Here is a 23,100-nt window from a genome sequence, read left to right as displayed (position 1 = left end):
AAAGGTTGCGGTGAGCCAAGATTGCGCCATTGCACTCTAGGCAACAAGATCGAAACTCCGTCTCAAAAAAAAAAAAGAAAGAAAGAAAGAAAAGAAACACAGGTAAATGCAACACTCTAGGGTAATATACTGGGGTAATATGACCCTTGCAACTGCTCTTTGTGGATTTCTCTACATGCCTTAAAGTCTGGAGTGATTCACTTTTCATATTTTCTGTTCTGTATAATTTATCCTCCCCGTGACAGGAAGAGAGAATGGAAGGAGAATCAATTCCTGCTCTTTTAAAATTTCAGTGAAGGAACTACAAAATATTTTCAAATTATAAACTAACATAAGCACGTTATAAGAAAACTGGAGCAGGGCGTGGTGGCTCACGCCTGTAATCCCAGCACTTTGGGAGGCCGAGGCAGGTGGATCACAAGGTCAGGAAATCGAGACTAACATGGTGAAACACCATGTCTACTAAAAATACAAAAAATTAGCCAGGCATCGTGGCACGCACCTGTGGTTCCAGCTACTTGGGAGGCTGAGGCAGGAGAATCACTTGAACCTGGGAGACGGAGGTTGCAGCGAGCTGAGATTGTGCCACTGCACTCCAGCCTAGGCGACAGAGCAAGACTCCATTTAAGAAAAAAAAAAAAAGAAAACTGGAACCAGATGCAGTAGCTCACCTTGGGAGGCTGGGACAGGAGGATTGCTTGAGCGCAGGAGTTCAAAACCAGCCTGGGCAACAGGGAGACCTTGTCTCTACAAAAAGTCAAAAACTTAGCTAGGCATGGTGGTGTGTACCTGAAGTCCTGGCTACTTGGGAGGCTGAGGTGGGATATCCCTTGAGCCCAGGAGTTCAAGGCTTCTGTAAGCCATCATAGTGCCACCGCACTCCAGCCTGGGTGACAGAGTAAGACCTTGTCTCAAGAAAAAAGAAAAAGAAAATTGGAAAATAGAGAAAAGGAAAAAAAAGTCAAGATTCCAAAATCTTAATAATTACTTTGTCTTCTCTTTATTTTTTATATTTATTTACTTATTTTTATAAATAGAGACAGGGTCTTGCTCTATTGACCATCGTCTCGAACTCCTGGCCTCAAGCTATCCTCCTGCCTCAGCCTCCCAAAATGCTGGGATTACAGGCATGAGCCACCATGCCTGGGCCCATTTTGTCTTCTGAATTTATTTCCTGTGCATATTTTTCTTGATACATCACTCGGGATCAATGTAGAAAATATGTAAAATAAAGTACAAGTCATAGAAATAGTGGGAAATCCACTTAGAGGCAAGCATTGCTAATTTTGGCACGTCTTCCAATTTGTTTTAACTATCTTACGATTGCAATCATGGTATGTATATAATTTTGTATATTACTTTTTTCTAGATGACAGTCTTAAAAATAACAACATCATCATATCACAAGATGGTAAGATTATCTTGGCACTCAGCATACTTTTGGCTACAATTAACAGGAAACCCAATTCAAGTTGGCTTAAACATCAAGAAAATGCATTAGCTCACCTAACTGGAAGTCCAAAGGTGGGGCAGCCTTCCGAGTTGACTTCTGCAAAAGGTCACTAATACTGTCAAGGACTCAGATTATTTCCGTGGGTGCCCCCGACATTCAATGTCAGCTTCATCCTGTGGCTTTCATCTGATGAACCACTCCCAAACCAGTTTCTTGCTTCCTCATTCACCTCCAGGTGGAAAGAGGAGATGGCTCAGGACCTCTCCCAGAAAAATAAGAGAGCCTTATTCCCAGAATAAATTCCAAAAAGTCTCTAGCAATCCTCTCATCTGTTTTTGCTGATCCAAAATGTAACATGGTCATTTCTGAACCAAACATTGACAAGGAGGATGGAATTTTCTTTAGATTACTTAGGACTGTCCTAGAGCTGGGTGTGGGAAAAGGTGAATTCTTGAATAAAATGTCGGTTTTTCTGGAAGGAGGAATAGATGCTGGGCAGGCAGCCAACCAAGAGCACTGCAGTAGTCCACCCTATCCTAATCCTGGGTTTTGCTTTCCGCAGTTTCACTTACCCACAGTACAACACAATAAAATACCCTATTTTGAGAGAAACCACAGTCTTATAACTTTTATTACAGTGTATTAATTGTTCTATTTTATTAGATTGTTGATAATCTCTTACTGAATCTAATTTATAAATTTAACTTTATTATAGATACATGTGTATAGGAAAAAGTATATATAGGGTTCGATACTATCCATGATTTCAGGCATCCTCTGGGGGTCTATGAATGTATCCCTTGTGGATAACTGGGAGCTACTGTACCTCGTCTTTTTTTTTTTTTTTTTTTTTTGAGATGGAGTTTTGCTCTTGCTGCCCAGGCAGGAGTGCAATGGCGTGATCTCAGCTCACTCCCAGGTTTAAGCAATTCTCCTGCCTCAGCCTCCCAAGTAGCTAGGATTACAGGCATGCATCACCATACCCGGCAAATTTTGTATTTTTGGTAGAGACGAGGTTTCACCATGTTGGTCAGGCTGGTCTCGAACTCCTGATTTCGTGATCCACCCACCTCAGCCTCCCAAAGTGCTGGGATTACAGGAGTGAGCCACCGCGCCCAGCCACTGTACTTTGTTTTCTATAGACCTCTCACTCCAAGGTGCTTTTTAATGTGATCTCCTTACAACAAACTCCCAAAAATGAGTTGCCCACCATCAGCTGGGCGCGGTGGCTCACACCTGTAATCCCAGCACTTTGGAAGGCCGAGGCGAGTGAATCACAAGGTCAAGAGTTCGAGACCAGCCTGACCAACATGGTGAAATCCTCTCTCTACTAACAATACAAAAATTAGCCGGGCGTGGTGGCACATCCCTGTAATCCCAGCTACTTGGGAGACTGAGGCAGGAGAATCGCTTGAACCCGGGAGGCAGAGGTTGCAGTGAGCCGAGATCACACCATTGCACTCCAGCCTGGGCGACAGAGCAAGACTCTGTTTCACACAAAAAAAGAGTTGCCCACCAAGTAAGGGCCTTCAGTACTGCTTTCATCCATCCCCCATACCTTGTGGTCTGAAAAGGCAAACAGCCTAGTGCTTGGGGTTTTCTTTGAATACTTCAAGAGCAATGTTAAGTTTAGACATAGGGCATCATTTTTCAGAAAACTAGAAAATATCGATTCTTAACTAGTATAACTTTTACGAGATGGTAAACTGGTGAACATCCCAATTGCCTAACACTGTCTATACTAGGGTCAATACCACCTTCTGGACACCTCTAAGAAATGCTCAAAACTCTGCTTGGCCTTTAGGAAACAAAGTCCTAGAGAAAGTCCTAAGGCTCAACGGGCCCAGGATTAGATGCCCTAACAGAAAATTTTGAATAAAAGTATGGGAATCCATGAGCAAGTCTTGTGTCTAAGCCTAGTGAGCTGGTAATTCACCTCAAATAGTACTTTTCTTTTTGAGACAGAGTGCTGCTCTGTCACCCAGGCCGAATTGCAATGACCTGATCTCGGCTCACTGCAACCTCCACCTCCCAGGTTCAAGCAATTTTCCTGTCTCAGGAGTAACTGGGATTACAGGCACACGCCACCACACCCTGCTAATTTTTGTATTTTTAGTACAGGTGGGGTTTCATCATGTTGGCCAGGCTAATCTCAAACTCCTAACCTTAGGTGATCCGCCCACCTCGGCCTCCCAAAGTGTTGGGATTACAGGCATGAGCCACCATACCCAGACAGTACATTAAATCTCAATCTAATTGAAAAGCTCTGACAGGGCCATAAGGAGAAAAACTCATTTTCTTTCTTCTTATTTACTTGTTGAGACAGTGTCTTGCTCTGTTGCCCAGTCCAGAGTGCAGTGACATGGCTCACTACAGCCTTAGCCTCCTGGGTTCAGTTAATCCTCACACCTCAGCCTCCCAAGTAGCTGAGTAGCTGGCACCACAGGCATGCACCACCACGACAGGCACGTGCTACCATACCTGGCTAACTTAAACAATTTTTCTGTGGAGACAGGCTTGTTGGAACTCCTGTGCTCACGCAATCCTCTTGCCTCGGCCTCCCAAAGTGCTGGGATTACAGGCGTGAGCCACTGCACCCAGCCTATCTATCTGTCTGTCAATCAATCAATCAATCATCTATCTATTGAGACAGTGTCTCACACTGTCACCCAGGCAGGAGTGCAGCGGCACAATCATAGGTCACTGCAGCATCAACCTTCTGGGCTCAAGCAATCCTTCCACCTCAGTCTCTCAAGTAGCTGGGACTATAGGCACACTCCAGCACACCCAGCTAGTTTTTAAATTTTTGTAGAGATGGGGTCTTGCTATGTTGCCCATGCTAGTCTTGAACTTCTGGCTTCAAGTGACCTTCCCACCTCAGCGTTCCAAAGTGCTGAGTTTACAGGCATGAGCCACCACACCCAGATGAAACTGGACATTTTCATGATTTACATTAACTCACATCAAATCAGCTGCTTCTTTCTCAGGCTTTTTTCCAAGTTAACATTTAATTATTGTTTACCAAGCAGTTGAAATTGCTATGGGTCCCTTATTCCTTCTCATTCTCCCACCATTCAATCCAAATTTCTGTCAGATTATGAATGTTAGAATTAGAGGTTCCCACTGAAAATAACTGAGACTCTAAGAACTGTGAGCTTTTCCTTATTCACTGTTGAATTCCCAATGCCAACACACTGCTTGGCGTGCAGCAGGTACCCAATACAGGCAAGCAGGCAGGGAACAAAATATTGCCTGGGAAGCAGACTTCAAGCAAACATGAAAAGGCTGTCTCTTCTTCCTACTTATTCTGAGTTGGAGTTTCAAAACAAGTTTGGCATAATGATTGGTTTTGGTTCTGTCTTTTTTGGTGATGGTGGTAGGTGTGTGTTAGTTGCAACTACACCCATGTATTTCTCTTCAGGAGTCTAAGGACATGAAAGTAAGAGTGCCCAGAATGTTTTGGGTGGGACTGCACAAGTTACTTCTCTGGCTGACTACATTGATGTGCATGCCTTCCTGGGCAGCAGAGATTTTATGTTGGATTGCAGTGTATTGAGCACTTGGACTCACCCTCATAAAAGCCAGACATTTCTCTGCCTCTGCCCCCTCACCTGTACACTCCTCTGCCAGGAAACTAGGGAAAGCATTTTGTGGGAAATGTTTTGGAGCTAAAGTTTTTCTTCTGGCTCAGAGCAAACTGCAATAAACTCTGGCAATAGCCAGCTCCAGGAAGGGCAGGAAATGACACATGTCCCCACTACAGCAGCTTTTGTTCAAAAACTGAGTGACTTCATGATATGATCACGTGTGCTGTGGAATGTATGCACTGAACCAAAAGCTGCTCATCATGAGTTTTTTTTAAGCAAAGATTATTAAAGCTAAAACATTTCAGTAATTTTGTCTCAAGGCCATGGTTTTTTGTTTTTGGTTGTTTTTTTTTTTTTTTTGAGACAGAGTCTTGCTCTTGTCGCCCAAGCTGGAGTGCAGTGGCATGATCTTGGCTCACTGCAACCTCCACTTCCCATGTTCAAGCGATTCTCCCGCCTCAGCCTCCCGAGTAGCTGGGATTACAGGCGCCCACCACAAAGCCTGGCTAGTTGTTTTTGTATTTTTAGTAGAGATGGGGTTTCACCATGTTAGTCAGGCTGGTCTTGAACTCCTGACCTTGTGATCTGCCTGCCTCAGCCTCCCAAAGTGCTGGGATTACAGGTGTGAGCCACTGTGTCCTGCCTATGTTTAAAAGTTGATTGGGCCGGGCGCGGTGGCTCAAGCCTGTAATCCCAGCACTTTGGGAGGCCGAGGCGGGTGGATCACGAGGTCAGGAGATCGAGACCATCCTGGCTAACATGGTGAAACCCCGTCTCTACTAAAAATACAAAAAACTAGCCGGGCGTGGTGGCGGGCGCCTGTAGTCTCAGCTACTTGGGAGGCTGAGGCGGGAGAATGGCGTGAACCCGGGAGGCGGAGCTTGCAGTGAGCCGAGATCACGCCACTGCACTCCAGCCTGGGAGACACAGCGAGACTCCGTCTCAAAAAAAAAAAAAAAAAAAAAAAAGTTGATTGGACAGCTTTGCACAGTGACAGGATCATAGCCAATGAGGCACACTTAGTGCTAACTGAAAACTTTTCCTAATACCCTGGCATTGGCAATTTTTGATAGTCTCTGTGGAGACTGAACTTAAAAAACAAAAGTTGATTGGAAACTTTTTTTTTTTTTTTTTTTGAGATGGAGTCTTGCTGTTGCCCAGGCTGGAGTGCAGTGGCACAATCTTGGCTCACTGCAACCTCCTCTTCCTGGGTTCAAGCGATTCTCCTGCCTCAACCTCCTGAGTAGCTGTGATTACAGGCGCATGCCACCACACCCGGCTAATTTTGTATTTTTAGTAGACAGGGTTTCGCCATGTTGACCAGGCTGGTCTTGAACTCCTGACCTTAAGTGATCCATCTGCCTCAGCCTCCCAAGTGATGGGATCACAGGCATGAGCCACCACGCCTGGCAATATTTCAAATTTCTATAAGAATTTGGAAAAGGCGTAACATTATCAATGACTTATTAGGAGTCTACTAAATTTACTAATTCCTTCCTTTCCGAATTCCTATCACATTTCCAGTTTGAAGCATATGACTTACTACTTTAAGACTGATCTCTAGTTGTTTTATACATACAAATTTTATCTAAGCTCCAGAGTAGGGATAATATATATATATATATTTGTGTACATATGTAATATACATGTAATAATATATATTGTGTGTATACATATACATTTTTTTTTTTTAATAGAGTCTCACCATTGCCCAGGCTGGAGTGCAGTGACACAATCCTGGTTCACTGTAACATCCACCTCCTGGGTTCAAGTGATTCTTGTGCCTCAGCCTCCCGAGTAGCTGGGATTACAGGTGTGGGCCACCATGCACAGCTAATTTTTTTTGTTTTGTTTTGTATTTCAGTAGAGACGGGGTTTCACCATGTTTCTCAGCCTGGTCTCGAACTCCTGAGCTCAGGCAATCTGCCCGCCTCCACCTCCCAAAGTGCTAGGATTATAGGCCTGAGCCACCATGCCAGCCCATATTCTATATTCCACTGAATCCCTCATAGCTCTTTAAAACAGTGCTTAATGCATGAAAGAGGCTTATAAATACTTCATCTGAAATTCCATTACCTATTCGAACAGAGGTTACATTAGAAAATGGAATGCCATTAAGTATGAGTAATTTAATCAAAGGGAACGATTTTTTTTTTTCTTCGAGATGGATTCTTGCTCTGTCTCCCAGGCTGGAGTGCAATGGCGCAATCTCAGCTCACCGCAACCTCTGCCTCCCGGGTTCAAGCGATTCCAATTCTCTGCCTCAGCCTCCTGAGTAGCTGGGATTACGGGCACCCACCACCACACCCAGCTAATTTTTGTATTTTTAGTAGAGAAGGGGTTTCACCATCTTGGCCAGGCTGGTCTTGAACTCCTGACCTCGTGATCCACCTGCCTTGGCTTCCCAAAGTGCTAGGATTACAGGTGGGAGCCACCACACCCAGCCAGGGGAACGATTTTTTAAATTAAGTTAAAAAAAAAAAAAAAAAGAGAGAGAGAAGGAAAAATGGAATGCCATTCCTCCAGTGCCTGTTTCTAGTGGACACTGACAGTTACTGACCATTCAAAAATGTTAAATAGGCAGGGTGCAGTGGCTCGCACCTGCAATCCCAGCACTTTGGGGGCCGAGGAAGGCGGATCACTTGAGGCCAGGAGTTTGATACCAGCCCGGCCAACATGGTGTAACCCTGTCTGTACTAAATATACAAAAAACTAGCCAGGCGTGGTGGTGCATGCCTGTAATCCCAGCTACTTGGGAGGCTGAGGCACAAGGATCACTTGAACCCAGGAGGCGGAGGCTGCACTGAGCTAAGATGGTATCCCTGCACTCCAGCCTGTGACAGTGAGACTCTGTTTCAAAAAAAAAAAAAAACAAATAATAATGAAGACATAAAAATCCACTCCTCGGCCAGGTGAGGTGGCTCAAGCCTGTAATCCCAGCACTTCGGAAGGCTGAGGCAGGAGGATCGCTTGAGGCCAGTTGAGATCCGCCTCTACAAAATATGTAAAAATTTGGCATGGCATGGTGGCATGTGCCGTAGTCCCAGCTACTGAAGAGGCTTAGGCAGGAGGATCACCTTAAACCCAGGCGTTCAAGGTTACAGTGAGCCATGATCACACCACTGCACTGTAGCCTAACAGACAGAGGGACACTGTCTTTTTTTTTTTTTTTTTTTTTTGAGACGGAGTCTTGCTCTGCCGCCCAGGCTGGGGTGCAGTGGCCGGATCTCAGCTCACTGCAAGCTCCGCCTCCCAGGTTTACGCCATTCTCCTGCCTCAGCCTCCGGAGTAGCTGGGACTACAGGCGCCCGCCACCTCACCCGGCTAGTTTTTTGTATTTTTTAGTAGAGACGGGGTTTCACCGTGTTAGCCAGGATGGTCTCGATCTCCTGACCTCGTGATCCGCCCGTCTCGGCCTCCCAAAGTGCTGGGATTACAGGTTTGAGCCACCGCGCCCGGCCGACACTGTCTTTTTTAAACCAAAGACGGGTCAGGTGCAGTGACTCATACCTATAATCCCAGCACTTTGGGATGCCAAGGTGGGTGGATCACTTAAGGTTAGGAGTTCAAGAGGTCAGGAGTTCGAGACCAGCCTGGCCAACATGGCAAAACCGTCTCTAATACAAAAATTACCTGGTCGTGGTAGTGTGCACCTGTAATCCCAGCTACTCAGGAAGCTGAGGTGGGAGAATAACTTGAACCCAGGGGGCAGGGGCTGCAGTGAGCCCAGATCACACCACTGCACTCCAGCCTGGGCGACAGAGTAAGACTGTCTCAAAACAAAAAAATCCATTTGTTTAACGTCCAAACTAGGCCCTCTCCACTAGTGGCCATTTACAGTAATGGAGATTAAATGACCTTCATGTAAAAAATTATCATTCTTTCACTTCTTATTTAGTGTATTTACTTATAACAACTTTAAGTAATCCCTGATCAGGTAGCAAATGTGCTGTCATTATCCATATGTGTTTTTCCTGTCCCCTCCCAAGAGGTAATCTCTTCAAATGAAGGGGGATTCCATGGCATGCTCCCTAGCACTTGACATGGGTGTTTTGTTCATGGTGGGCACTCAAATTTTTTGAATTCATATTTTCCAGAATATCACATCTCATAGTTATGTTTTTCTTAAAACAACTCTTTTGCAATGATTCCAAAAATTCTACCCACTGATAGGTAAGCAAAGGAAAGCCCAAGTTGTTTAAAAGTTTTGTATTATGTCATACAAACTGTCTTCACATACAAGTGCATTAAAAAGAATTTCCCCCTCCTCCTCCCCAAACATCACAGTAGACCAATTCTTGCTAATATATGATGAAGTCAAAACATATATCCCCTCTGAATTCTAAAGAGCTAATTCTAGATACTAACATCTGGATCTTATAATTTACTGGTCTGGTATGGGTAGAAACAGTTCCAGTGCCTTTCAACTTATCCCTGAATTTTTCTCTTTTCAAAGTTCTAGGCAGTAATTTTAATGCCCTCAAATTGGATAAAGCTGATTACTTAGAGCTTATAAATTAGCTACACTTTATGACACTAAGAATAGAGCTATGACTTATGCATATCATACCTGTCAAACTACCTAGCACCGCAAATAGAACTAATATTAATGGATGGACTAATACAAGGATCTAATATATGACAGTGATAGTCTTAAAAACACCAATTTGTTATTTTCCTTATATATAATCCAAATTCCTTTCTATCCTTCTGGCAATGTTTTCTACTGCCTAGACTACCTTAAATAATTACATAGTGTCAATTTCTTGCTTGGGCTAGGTGGTGGCTCATGCCTGTAATCCCAGCATATTTGGAGGACTGCTTGAGCCCAGGAGTTCGAGATCACCCTGGGCAACATAGTGAAACCTCATCTCATTAAAAAAAAGAAAAAACAAACAAACAAACAGAATATATATATACATATATATATATATTGCTTAATGCTAATAATTCCTTCCCCAGGTCACTAGTAATAAGAAGCTATGGGCTTTAAACTTAAAAGGTGCTAAACCAGTTTAAATGTAAAACATTCTCATAATAGAATTGCACTGTATTTCTTTTCTACTTTGATGCTTTTCCAAAGTGCTACAGTTCCTGTGAGATTTTTGTCCTGCACAGAATCAAATTCTAGGTCTTTCACTTTTGGATGGCTGAGTACCATAAAACATGATTTATTTGGTAACAAAAATGTTTCCAGGAGTTTAAAAAGGGACCACTACTCAGAGCTAAAAAAGTTCTAACAGTCACTTTTTTAAAAAATCTAGAATATTTATCATTAGTTTACAAAGAAAAACACAACTCTGTCCAACTTCCTCTAATAAAAATGGAAAATACTAAGATGAGCTGTGTGCTTATAAAGAGGTGCTACACAAGTCATCTTATGTTTCTAGTAGACACAAACATTGCTTCAGTGACATTTAATATTCAATATATGATGCATGACTCTTAGCATTTTTGCATTTACTCACCACATATAACAAGGTCAGATATCAAAACAGTCCTGATCTTAAAACAGAGAACTCACTAACAATATTTAACTGTTTCTTCCTCGGACTACAGTTCCTAAACTATGCACAGGGAGCAAAGTGGTATTCCCTTAGGATAAACTTAGTCAAGGCTCAGATAACCCTGAGGTGAACTTAGCAAAGTCCTCGTAAGGAAATCTTCAGATGAGAAACTCCACCTATGTGAATTTTAAAGCTTTAAGACTGACCCATTAAACAGAAATAGCATTTTCTCAGAGCACTGAGTCTAGTGATTGTCCACGTAAAGGAGGCACACACACAACTTTACCCAAATCCCTGATGTCTCTTCTGTGTGGAAAATGCGATCAGTGATGAGGGGCCGAAAACACATCTTGCCAGCTGTAGTTCTTTTACAGAGCACAACGTAGGAGGAAGCAGTTAATATAAATGTGTCGGCGTGTGCATCTATGGGGAAAAAATAAACCTGTACAAGGCAATGGCTGATCCAACTATGAATTCTGATTAAACACATTTAGTAATACAGTTATGATTTCCAAAATGTCTACCTTTGAAGGTAAAAAAAGAAAACCCTGAAATGAAGTGTAAAATAAGGTTCCCGGGAGAAACCTTCATCACATTTTATATGCTTCTGGCTGTTCTCACTCATCCCGGTGCATTTGGGCCAAATGTGTACTTCTTAGAAAAGCCAAGCTAGTATTGAGAATATTGTTCTGAACCAACCTTTCTGCAAACATATAGCCCAACTTCCCCAAATCTCACCACTCCATAGTCTGCAACAGGTGTCAGCCCCACAGGTATCTGCTGAAATCTGGCATTGATCTCCTTAGCCCCAATTTCCCTACATGACTTTTGTTCAGTCTCTAGGAAGCACAATGTGAATAGAAGAGACTGAGGTCTTTCTCTGGGATAGTCCCAGGAAATTGAAATTGAAGGATAATGTGGAGTGCAGAGCCAAAAACTTCCCTTGTGAACTTAGTCAAACACACATGGTATACATATTCTCCTGGGTATAAACAAATTTACATTAATTAATATCAGCGCAACAGAACCCAAAACATTGGTAGATCAAATTCTAATGTGACGATTTAAAAGCAGACAGTGCTCCACTGGGTTAATAAATCATACTTAACTAAGAGACAATACTTCAAATACCACATCACTAAAAACTCCTAGTAGGCATGTCCCTCTTATCAGTTAGGAGAAAGAGCAAGCACCATGCTCAGTACTGCAGGTTACTGGACTGCTTTGATACAGCACTGCAGTTCACAGATAAACACTTCCCATCTTCTCTTCAAGTTACTGAATCTTTCTTCTTCCGGAATGGTGATTTTAGCCTCTTCCATACACTGTTTTTGGGCTTAGATTTTTTTTCCATAGCCAGTACTGCCTCCTTTTCTTTCCTACGTATCTCCCGTACAAGGGCATGGAAAACATCATCAATATAGTAGCGGTATGCAGCAGACGTCTCAAAAAAGGGACAGCTGAATTCTCGGGCCAAGGCCAATCCTTCTTCCTTGGTGACCTTTAAAGGCAAAATGTGAGAAAAAGTAATGATGAAAAACAATTAAATTGTCCAAAAACCTGAATGCACCACCACCTTAACACAAAGAAAGCTTCTCAACTCTGGAGGTGTTCAAGCATATGGCACTAATTTTTGCAATTTTAGGAGGCTAGATTACTTCTAAGGTTTCTTCTGCCTTCAAATGATAAGATTCTATTTCTAGTCCACTTTTTTTTTTTTTTTTCTTGAGATGGAGTTTCGTTCTTGTTGCCCAGATTGGAGTGCAATGGCGTGATTGTGGCTCACTGCAGCCTTGGCCTCCTGGCTTCAAGCAATTCTCCTGCCTCAGCCTCCTAAGTAGCTGAGATTACAGGCATGCGCCACCACACCTGGCTAACTTTGTATTTTTAGTAGAGATAGAGTTTCTCCATGTTGGTTAGGCCTGGTAGCGAACTCCTGACCTCAAGTGATCTGCCCACCTCGGCCTCCCAAAGTACTGGGATTACAGGCATGGGCCACTGCGCCCAATCTCTAGTCTATTTTTTTTTTTTTTTTGAGACGGAGTCTTGCTCTGTCGTCCAGGCTGGAGTTCAGTGGCCGGATCTCAGTTCACTGCAAGCTCCACCTCCTGGGTTTACGCCATTCTCCTGCCTCAGCCTCCCAAGTAGCTGGGACTACAGGCACCCGCCACCTCGCCTGGCTAGTTTTTTGTATTTTTTAGTAGAGACAGGGTTTCACCGTGTTAGCCAGGATGGTCTCGATCTCCTGACCTCGTGATCCGCCCGTCTCGGCCTCCCAAAGTGTAGTCTATTTTTAAGATACTTTTTGGAACAGGGAATAGTTATAGATATCAAACACACAACCTTAGTTTTCCCCATACTTTTTATTTTAAGAAAGATAAAGAGGCGGGACTTGGTGGCTCACACCTGTAATTCCAGAACTTTGGGAGGCTGAGGTGGGAGGATTGCTTGAGCCCAGGAGCTTGAGACCAACCTGGGCAATATGGTGAGACCCTGTTTCTACAAAATTTTTAAAAATTTAGCTGGGGCTGGGTGCAGCAGCTCACGCCTGTAATCCCAACACCTTGGGAGGCTGAGGCAGGTGGATCACTTGAGGTCTGGGGTTCGAGACTAGCCTGGTCAACATGGCAAAACCCTGTCTCCACTAAAAAAAAAATTAGCTGGGCATGGTGTTGGGCACCTGTAATCCCAGTTACTCGTGAGACTGAGGCAGGAGAATCGCTTAAACCTGGGAGGCGGAGCTTGCAGTGAGCTGAGATTGCGCCACTGCACTCCAGCCTGGGCAACAGAACCAGACTCCGTCTCAAAAAAAAAAGGAAGAAACAATTAGTTGGATGTAGTGGTATACACCTGTGGTCCCAGCTACTCAGGAGGCTGAGGTAAGAGGATTGCTTGAGCCCAGGAGGTCAAGGCAAGGCTGCAGTGAGTTGTGTTTGCGCCACTGCACTCCAGCCTCAGTGACAGAGCAAGACCCTGTCTCAAGAAAAAAAAAGTTGGGTGTGGTCACACACGCTTGTAATCCCAGCACTTTGGGAGGCTGAGACAGGCAGGCAGATGACCTGAGGTCAGGAGTTCAAGACCAGTATGGCCAACATGGTGAAACCCCATCTCTACTAAAATAGAAAACTTAGTTGGGTGTGGTGGCAGGTGCCTGCAATCCCAGCTAATTGGGAGGCTGAGGCAGGAGAATCACTTGAACCCAGGAAGCAGAAGTTGCAGTGAGCCAACATCATGCCACTGCACTTCAGCCTGGGTGATAAGAGTGAAACTCTGTCTAAAAAACAAAACAAAACAAAACAAAAAAACACTGGGCACGGTGGCTCACATCTATAATCCCAGCACTTTGGGAGGCCAAGGTGGGTGGATCACGTAATGTCAGGATTTCAAGACTAGCCTGGCCAACATGTTGAAACCCCATCTCTACTAAAATACAAAAATTAGCTGGATGTGGTGGCAGGGTGCATGTAATCCTAGCTACTCAGGAGGCTGAAGCAGGAGAATCACTTGAACTCAGGAGTCAGAGAGGCTGCAGTGAGCCTAGATTGCGCCACTGCACTCCAGCCTGGGCAACAGAGTGAGACTCCATCTCAAAACAACAAAATTAAAATAAAAATTAAAAAAAAAAAAAAAAGAAAGAAAGCTGGGCACAGTGGCTCATACCTGTAATCCCAGCACTTTGGGAGACCAAGGTGGGCAGATCATGAGGTCAAGAGTTTGAGACTAGCCTGACCAACATGGTGAAACCTCGTCTCTACTTAAAAATACAAAAATTGGCCTGGCGCGGTGGCTCAAGCCTGTAATCCCAGCACTTTGGGAGGCCGAGGCGGGTGGATCACGAGGTCAGGAGATCGAGACTATCCTGGCTAACATGGTGAAACCCCGTCTCTACTAAAAATACAAAAAACTAGCCGGGCGTGGTGGCGGGCGCCTGTAGTCTCAGCTACTGGGAGGCTGAGGCGGGAGAATGGCGTGAACCCGGGAGGCGGAGCTTGCAGTGAACCGAGATCACGCCACTGCACTCCAGCCTGGGAGACACGGCGAGACTCCGTCCCAAAAAAAAAAAAAAAAAAAAAAAAATACAAAAATTAGCCAGGCATGGTGGCATGCACCTGTAATCCCAGCTACTAAGGAGGCTAAGGCAGAAGACTCGCTTGAACCCAGAAGGAGGAGGAGGTTGCAGTGAGCCGAGATTGCGCCACTGCACCACTCCAGCCTGGTCAACAGAGTGAGACTCCGTCTCAAAAAAAAAAAAAAAAAAGAAAAAGAAACACAAAGGAAGGGAAAGAGATATACGCTTACACTAAAATACTGAAAACTATTAGGAGCCCATAATTGATACATCATCTAGTTAAGGATATGCCATAATTTCTACTTTTGGATGGTTAGACTGTTTCTGCTACCATAAATAGACTTGCAATGAACATGTTATATATAAATTGCTAAAACTGTTTTCCAATGGAGATTAACAGAGAAGCATTATGAATTTGACAACTATCAAACTACTTCCAGCCAGGTGTGGTGGCTCATACTTGTAATCCCAACACTTTGGCAGGCCAAGGCAGGAAGATCACTTGAGTCCAGGTGTTCAAGATAAGCCTGGGCAACATAGTGAGAGCCTGTCTCCACAAAAAGTAAAAACAATTAGCAGGGAGTAGTGGCACACACCTATGGTCCCAGCTACCCTCAAAGCTGAATTGGGAAGATCGCTTGAGCGGGAAGATAGAGGCTGCAGTGAGCTGTAGCCTCAACCTCACTGCAACCTCCACCACCCCAGGTCAAGGGATCCTCCCACCGCAGCCTCCCAACCAGCTGGGACCACATGTGCATGCACCACTATGCCCAGCTATGTTTTTTAGTATTTTTTGTAGAGATGGGGTTTCGCCATGTTGCTCAGGCTGGTCTCAAACTCCTGACCTTAAGCAATCTGCCCACGTTGGCCCCACAAAGTGCTGGCGTGAGCCACCTCACCCAGCCTGATTTTCTATTTTAAGGCAAAAAAATCTGTAAGCCAAGTCAAGAATCTGTAAGCCAAGAAACAAAAATGACTGATTGTGTAAGATTATAGACACTATTTTCTTCTCTATCCTCACCTGTCTTAGCTGTTTGAGGTCTGACTTGTTTCCCACAAGAACCACAGGTGTATCATCAGTACGTCGAACTCGATAAATAAGCTGTTTAAACTCACGAACTTCATGGAAACTTCGACGATCCGTGATAGAGTAACAGATGATAAACCCTTCTCCCGCCCTCATATACTGGTCCCGCATGGCTGTAAACTCTGCCTAGAGGGAAACAAGGATCATTATGTATTGACGCATTCTAGCGCTACTACACACATAATTAGCTATTTCTTTCAGATTAAAGAAAATGTATGTCCATTACCTGCTATCCTGAGTCAGAGTGCATGAAAAATTAAGAGAGATAAACTAGTGATCTTCTCTGCGTAGGCCTTCCCCTCCCCTTTACTAGAGTAAAAAAGCCTTTACTCATAACATTCTGGGATTTAATACCTGTCCAGCTGTATCCAAAATGTCCAGATTGGCAGGCTCATCATCAATACGGATCCTGATCTTATAAGCATCTTCTACAGGAGGGAAGAAAGGTGTACTATAAAGTCATAAATGCAGGAAGAAATGCCTATTTAAAACTCATCTTACAGAGTAGTACATTGCATCCAAATTCATTAAATGCCCACATTTGCTCAGGAAGCATGCTAAATCCACTGAGATACATAAACTGAGTCTTCAACTGAAGTTTTTTCTTTTCCACATAGGTGATGATGTAGTTTATTCATAGCTGAATATTTCGCCTACAATTCTAAGCTAAAAAAGGATTCTGAGAAGATGTCTTTCTCAGGCCAGCTGGACACAGTGGTGACTGCCTATAATCCCAGGTACTTGGGAGGCTGAGACAGGAGTATTATTTGAGCCCAGGAGTTCAAGACCAGCCTGGGCAACACCGCAAGAGCTCATTTTTTTTTTTTTTCTTGAGACAGGGTCTCACTGTCACCCAGGCTGGAGTGCAGTGGTGCGATCTCGGTTCACTGTAGCCTTGACTTCTCAGGCTCCAGTGATTCTCCCACCTCGGCCTCCCAAGTAGCTGGAACTACAGGCATGCGACCACCATGTTTGGCTAATTTTTTTTTTTTTTTTTTGAGACAGAGTCTTGCTCTGTCACCCAGGCTGGAATGCAGTGGTGTGATCTCAGCTCACGGCAAGCTCCGCCTCCAGGGTTCATGCCATTCTCCTGCCTCAGCCTCCCGAGTAGCTGGAACTAAAGGTGCCCACCACTACGCCCGGCTAATTTTTTTGTATTTTTAGTAGAGACGGGGTTTCACTGTGTTAGCCAGGATGGTCTCGATCTCCTGACCTTGTGATCCGCCCGCCTCGGCCTCCCAAAGTGCTGGGATTACAAGCGTGAGCCACCGCGCCGGGCCCTATGTCTGGTTAATTTTTGTATTTTTGGTAGACATAGGGTTTTGCAATGTTGTCCGGGCTAGTCTCGAACTCCTGGGTTGAAACAATCCTCCTGCCTTGGCCTCTCAAAGTGCTGGTATTACAGGTGTGGGCTACTGCACCCAGCCAAGACCCCATCTCTTAGGGGAAAAAAAAAAAAGCAAAAAACATTAGGCCTGAAAAGCAACCTTATCATTTATTAAATAGTTATTATCGGCCGGGCGCAGTGGCTCAAGCCTGTAATCCCAGCACTTTGGGAGGCCGAGATGGGCGGATCACAAGGTCAGGAGATCGAGACCATCCTGGCTAACACGGTGAAACCCCGTCTCTACTAAAAAATACAAAAAACTAGCCGGGCGAGGTGGCAGGCGCCTGTAGTCTCAGCTACTCAGGAGGCTGAGGCAGGAGAACGGCATAAATCCGGGAGGCGGAGCTTGCAGTGAGCTGAGATCCGGCCACTGCACTCCAGCCTGGGTGATAGAGCGAGACTCCATCTCAAAAAAAAAAAAAAAGTTATTATCTACCATTATACTAAGTAACTTACATATATTAATTCTTCAATAATCACAATAATCCAATGAAGTAGGCATTATTACCTCCATTTTACAGCTAAAGAAAATTCAACTTGAAAATATTAAAGTCTTCTCTAAATTACAGTTAATTAGTGACAGAACGAAGATTAAAACCCAAGATTGCTGAACTGAAAAGCATTATTAACCATGTGTTATACTTCCTCCTCATTACTATAAAAAAAGGAAAAAAATACATAATTCACTATTTTCTTTCTTTTTTTTTTTGAGACAGGGTCTCACTCTATCACCCAGACTGGAGTACAGTGGCATGATCTCGGCTCACCACAACTTCTGCCTCCCAGGCTCAAGGGATTTTCCTGCCTCAGTCTCCTGAGTAGCTGGGATTACAGGCACATGCCACTACTGCCCGGCTAATTTTTGTGTTTTTAGTATAGACGGGGTTTCACCATGTTGGCCAGGCTGCTCTTGAACGCCTGACCTCAAATGATCCACCTGCTTTAGCCTCCCAAAGTGTTAGGATTACAGGCATGAGTCACCACACCCGGTCTAATTGACTGTTTTCTAAATAATCCACTGTTTCATAATTTCTCTTTTCTGAAAGAAAATTTCTTTATGCATATTACTAAAGTAACCTTGGAAAATATAGAAAACTAAAAAGAGAAAAAAACACTCAATATTTCATTCACTTAACAACTGCTGCTTACATCTCAATGTATTTCCTTTTAACATTATTTCTTGAATTCCTGCTTCAGACTCGTCCTCAGGAAGAGCTCATTAAATCAATGCTTCTCAATTATTCATTAGGATTAGTGAGTTGTGAAATCTACTTAATGGGTTGGGACCAGCATTAAAATAAACAAGCAGAAACCTAAATAAAAATAGAAAATACCAGGCCGGGCGCAGTGGTTCACACCTGTAATCCCAGCACTTTGGGAGGCCGAGGCAGGTGGATCACCTGAGGTCAGGAGTTCAAGACCAGCCTGGCCAATGTGGTGAAACCCCATCTCTACTAAAAATAGAAAAAGTTATCTCGATTTGGTCACGGGCACCTGTAATCCCAGCTACTTGGGAGGCTAAGGCAGGAGAATCGCTTGAACTGGGAGGCGGAGGTTGCAGTGAGCCAAGCTTGCGCCACTGGACTCCAGCCAGGGCAACAGGAGCGAAACTCTCCGTCTCAAAAAAAAAGAAAGAAAGAAAATACCAGAGTGGGTGAGGTACGGTGGCTCTCACACCTGTAATCTCAGCGCTTTGGGAGATCGAGGTGGGACGAACACTTGAGCTCAGGAGTTTGAGACCAGCCTGGGCAATAGAACGAGACTTCAACTCTACTAAAAAACCAAAAATATTAGCTGGGTGTAGTGGCATATGCCTGTAGTCCCAGGTATTTGGTAGGGTGAGGTGGGAGGATCATTTGAACCCAGGAGGTCCAGGCTGCAGTGAGCCAAGATCATAACACTGCACTCCAGCCTGGGCAACAGAGTAAGACCTTGTCTCAAGAAAATATCAGAGTGCACCAGATGTAGTGAGGTAAAGTTTCATAATATTTTAGTTACACATACACATGTGCTTGTGTATATAATTTACATATACATATGCACACATTCATATACTTTTTTTTTTGAGGCAAAGTCTCACTCTGTCGCTCAGGCTGGAGTACAGTGGTGCAATCTTGGCTCACTGCAACCTCTGCCCCCTGGGTTCAAAGAATTCTCCCACCTCAGCTTCCTGAGTAGCTGGGATTACAGCAGCATTAACACGCCCAGCTAATTTTTGTATTTTTAGTAGAAATGGGGTTTTACCATGTTGGCCAGGTTGGTCTTGAACTCCTGACCTCAGGTGCCTTGGCCTCCCAAAGTGCTTCGATTACAGGATTACAGGCTCAGGATTACAGGTTCAGGATTACAGGCATGAGCCTCTGTGCCCAGCCTCGTATGCTTTTATATCTCTACCAGTTACAATGTAAAGTTTTTCTGACTTTACAGTCAGAGCTTGAAACTAAATGCAATAAATTATAAATTCAAGAACAGAAACCTCATCTTTTTGATCACCACTGTACCCTGAGGGCAAGCAGTGCTTGGCACATAATAGAAACTCAGGAGACATAAGTATTTGCTATTGAATTAGACAATATTGCCAGGAGAGTAGTTAACTGGGGGAAAATTAAAACAGATAACTCTTACAGGAGACGAGTATTTGAATTTTACTTTAAAGAAAGAAAAGATGCTGCCAGGTGCGGTGGCTCACGCCTGTAATCCCAGCACTTTGGGAGGCCAAGGTGGGCGGATCACGACGTCAAGAGATCGAGACCATCCTGGCTAACACGATGAAATCCTGTCTCTACTAAAACTATAAAAAATTAGCTGGGTGTGGTGGTGGGCGCCTGTAGTTCCAGCTGCTCGGGAGGCTGAGGCAGGAGAATGGCATGAACCTGGGAGGCGGAGCTTGCAGGGAGCCGAGATCACACCACTGCACTCCAGCCTGGGCGACAGAGTGAGACTGTGTCGAGAAAAAAAAAAAAAAGAAAGGAAAAGATGCTTCTGGAATTCTCAAGTAAATTATCATAAGCCCTAAATTCATTTTATTCCTAGTACTCCCACCATAATTTGAATCTCTGAACAATGTTCTTTTTTTTTTTTTTTTGAGACAAAGTCTCACTCTTGTCCCCCAGGGTAGAGTGCGATGGTGCTATCTCGGCTCACTGCAACTTCCGCCTCCTGGGTTCAAGCAATTCTCCTGCCTCAGCCTCCACAGTAGCTGGGATTACAGGCACCCGCCACCATGCCCAGCTAGTTTTGGTATTTTTAGTAGAGATGGGGTTTTACCATGTTGGCCAGGCTGGTCTCAAACTCCTGACCTCAGGTGATCCACCCGTCTCGACCTCCCAAAGTGCTGGGATTATAGGCGTGAGCCACTGCGCCCAGCCTGAATCTCTGAACAATGTTCTAAATTTGATATAGTACATGAAAAAGTCAAGATTTTTTTCTATTTTTCCCATCCCTAGAATCACCTGCCGTATGAAATAACCATACAAAAGCTGGGCCACCACAAAACATTATTGGCTTTGTGGGAAACAGAGCAGCAGATGCTTGACCCAATGGAAATCCTTCCTAGAGAACTAGAATCATAGCAGAGTGTCACATACTGAAAATAACATGGCCGGGCGCAGTGGCTCATGCCTGTAATCCCAGCACTTTGGGAGGCCGAGACGGGCGGATCACGAGGTCAGGAGAACGAGACCATCCTGGCTAACACGGTGAAACCCCATCTTTACTGAAAATACAAAAAAAATTAGCCAGGGGTGGTGGCGGGTGCCTACAGTCCCAGATACTCGGGAAGCTGAGGCAGGAGAACGACGTGAACCCAGGAGGGAGAGCTTGTAGTGAGCTGAGATCGTGCCACTGCACTCCAGCCTGGGCAACAGGGCGAGACACCGTCTCCAAAAAAAGAAAATAACAGCAGCACAGCTGACTTCCTGTGTCCTCTCCCATTCCCACATCCATTTTTCTTTCATATTAGAATATAAACCTTTAGAATCAAACCTGCTTCCTTATGGTTTAGAAATGACAGTAATGTTCTTAGTCTTTGTAGAGACTAGCAATTAAAAAAAAAGTCAAAGCAAACAAAATGACTTTTTTACTCTATTAGCATTCTGCAACAAGAGTTAAAGACTATAAAAGACATTGGAGGGCTGGGAGCGGTGGCTCACGCCTGTAATCCCAACACTTTGGGAGGCCAAGCCGGATGGATTACTAGAGGTCAGGAGTTCGAGACCAGCCTGGCCAACATAGTGAAATCCCATCTCTACTAAAAATACAAAAATTAGCCGAGTGTGGTGGCAGGCACCTATAATCCCAGCTACGCAGGAGGCTGAGGCAGGAGAATTGCCTGAACCCAGGAGGCGAAGGTTGCAGTGACCAGAGATCGCGCCATTGCACTCCAGTCTCGGAGAAAGTGCGAGACTCTGTCTCAAAAAAAAAAAAAAAGAAAAGAAAAGAAAAAAAAGAAAGACATGGGAGAAGACATCACTATGTAATGAACTCAAGGTATACGGAAGTAAATGAAGAGCTCCAAGTGCAAGATGTCCAGGCTTGGCATGTCTGGGGTTGTAAGAGTTCAGCAGCCTGGCTCTACTTGTTTTTCTGCTTCCTTTTGTGGAAGTTCAAACCAGCTGACTCACAGTTAAAGAGTGAGTCTCAAGTCATTCCCTTAGAGAAGTGACAGCAAGAAAAGGCTTCGTTAAGTGGCCTGTATGCAACCATAAAAAAATACAAGAGAGTAGTCCCATTAATGTTCAGTAAGAGACAAAAGACTAAAGATGGCTTATGACATAAAGTCTGAAAAAAAAGAAATATTCAGTTGCTTACCAATTGCTGATACCCTTGTCTCTAAATAAATCTGAATGAGACTCCAGGAACTCAAAATATAAACAGTTAGAAACCATTGATATTCATTAAGATATTTTTATGAGGTATATTTGGAAACATAAGTGATGATCTGGCTTACCAATGGTGGGATCATGATCTTCTGGGAATCGGTGGCTGATGAACTGCATGGTCATGGCTTCAAAAGAAGAAATAAAAGTCAAATCCTCACAAAGGTGACCCACAGAGAGAATTTTAAGTATTAACACTGCAAGAGAGCAAGTATCCCATCTGGTCACTTAAGTACTTTTCATCCATGCTTTCTGTCAAATGGAAAATGTTACCTACCACTCTTCCCTACACCACCAGCACCCAGCATCACTAATTTGTACTCCCGTGAGAGCCCAGCGGGGCTGCTACAGCAGCTACCAACTGGGCGAGTTCCAGAATCCATTGTCCTCTTGGGGCCTTCCTGGGCTGCCCCGAGGAAAAGCCACCTAGAAAAGGAGGAGGAAATGCTTAATCCAGGATGGAGACACCACGGCGACAGCCCTCAAGCCAGTGCCTTACCTTTCCATACATACTCTGGCCTGTCCCTCTTGCTCACCACTGCACCCCTTCTGGTGGCCCTAAGAAACCCCCCACATCTTCACCCTCCCTCCGAGATAGTTCAGTCACATGACAGACACATCACAGGTTTTACTTTTTCCAAAGAGAAAAATTAAAAGATACAAATAAATTTAGGTCCTGGCACAGTAGGGACAAGAAGAAAGTTTTGGGAAGGGATGCGACCCCTTAGGCCGCAGGGGTCCCCTCACGCCTGCGGTACCCGGAGGTTCTGCCCCCTCCCCATTCTCCTCCGAGACCCCTCCCGGCCCCCAGCTGCTCCTCCACCGCCAGACTCCCCACCCATCTGCCTCACAAGCCGACGCCCTGCTGCTCCTACCGGTCAGTGGGGACTGGAACACCACGGCCGGTCGGGTCACCCACTTGTCTTCCTTCACCCGCAGAGGCTCTGTCACTGACCTGTGACCCCTCCCGCAGCCGGGTAAGATGGCGCCACCGGCTCCCCAGTCGCGGAAGGAGGGGCGGGGCCACTCTGTGACGCCCACAGCGTGCCCCGCCCTCTTCCCTCCCCTCCCAGGTCCCTAAACCCAGTTCCGGGACTCCCCGCTGAAGGCCCTCTGGTCACCTACCCAACGTA

At 44.7% G+C, this 23,100-nt stretch overlaps 1 protein-coding gene and 1 pseudogene across 5 annotated transcripts; one reads left to right on the top strand and one right to left on the bottom strand.

Annotated features, from left to right (window-relative positions):
- Positions 1 to 6,019: 6,019 nt before the first annotated feature.
- LOC141409387 (U4 spliceosomal RNA) lies at positions 6,020 to 6,125 on the top strand (annotated as a pseudogene).
- Positions 6,126 to 10,174: 4,049 nt separating this feature from the next.
- RIT1 (Ras like without CAAX 1) lies at positions 10,175 to 22,954 on the bottom strand. Of its 5 annotated transcripts, none has more exons than XM_005541499.5 (6): positions 22,467 to 22,954; positions 22,245 to 22,393; positions 22,039 to 22,095; positions 16,058 to 16,131; positions 15,638 to 15,829; positions 10,175 to 12,048 (listed from the first exon to the last, which is right to left on the bottom strand). In XM_005541499.5, the coding sequence occupies exons 1-6, from the start codon at positions 22,472 to 22,474 to the stop codon at positions 11,818 to 11,820; spliced, it is 711 nt and encodes a 236-aa protein (XP_005541556.1). In that variant the 5' UTR covers positions 22,475 to 22,954; the 3' UTR covers positions 10,175 to 11,817. The 5 variants fall into 5 exon arrangements, with proteins under 5 accessions (XP_005541556.1, XP_073849742.1, XP_005541557.1 ...); XM_073993641.1 differs by having other exon boundaries at positions 16,058 to 16,154; positions 22,843 to 22,954; XM_005541500.5 differs by having other exon boundaries at positions 22,843 to 22,954.
- Positions 22,955 to 23,100: the final 146 nt, after the last annotated feature.

The sequence above is a fragment of the Macaca fascicularis genome, chromosome 1, assembly GCF_037993035.2.
Source record: "Macaca fascicularis isolate 582-1 chromosome 1, T2T-MFA8v1.1".
Classification (NCBI taxonomy): Eukaryota; Metazoa; Chordata; class Mammalia; order Primates; family Cercopithecidae; genus Macaca; species Macaca fascicularis.
This window is presented reverse-complemented; position numbering and strand designations above follow the sequence as displayed.

Excerpts from the sequence above, each read along its gene's own strand:
- RIT1 (XM_005541499.5), bottom strand. Across the intron at positions 15,830-16,057 it reads TTTTGGATACAGCTGGACAG|GCAGAGTTTACAGCCATGCG; the intron begins GTATTAAATCCC and ends GTTTCCCTCTAG. Across the intron at positions 12,049-15,637 it reads ACCTCAAACAGCTAAGACAG|GTCACCAAGGAAGAAGGATT; the intron begins GTGAGGATAGAG and ends TTGCCTTTAAAG.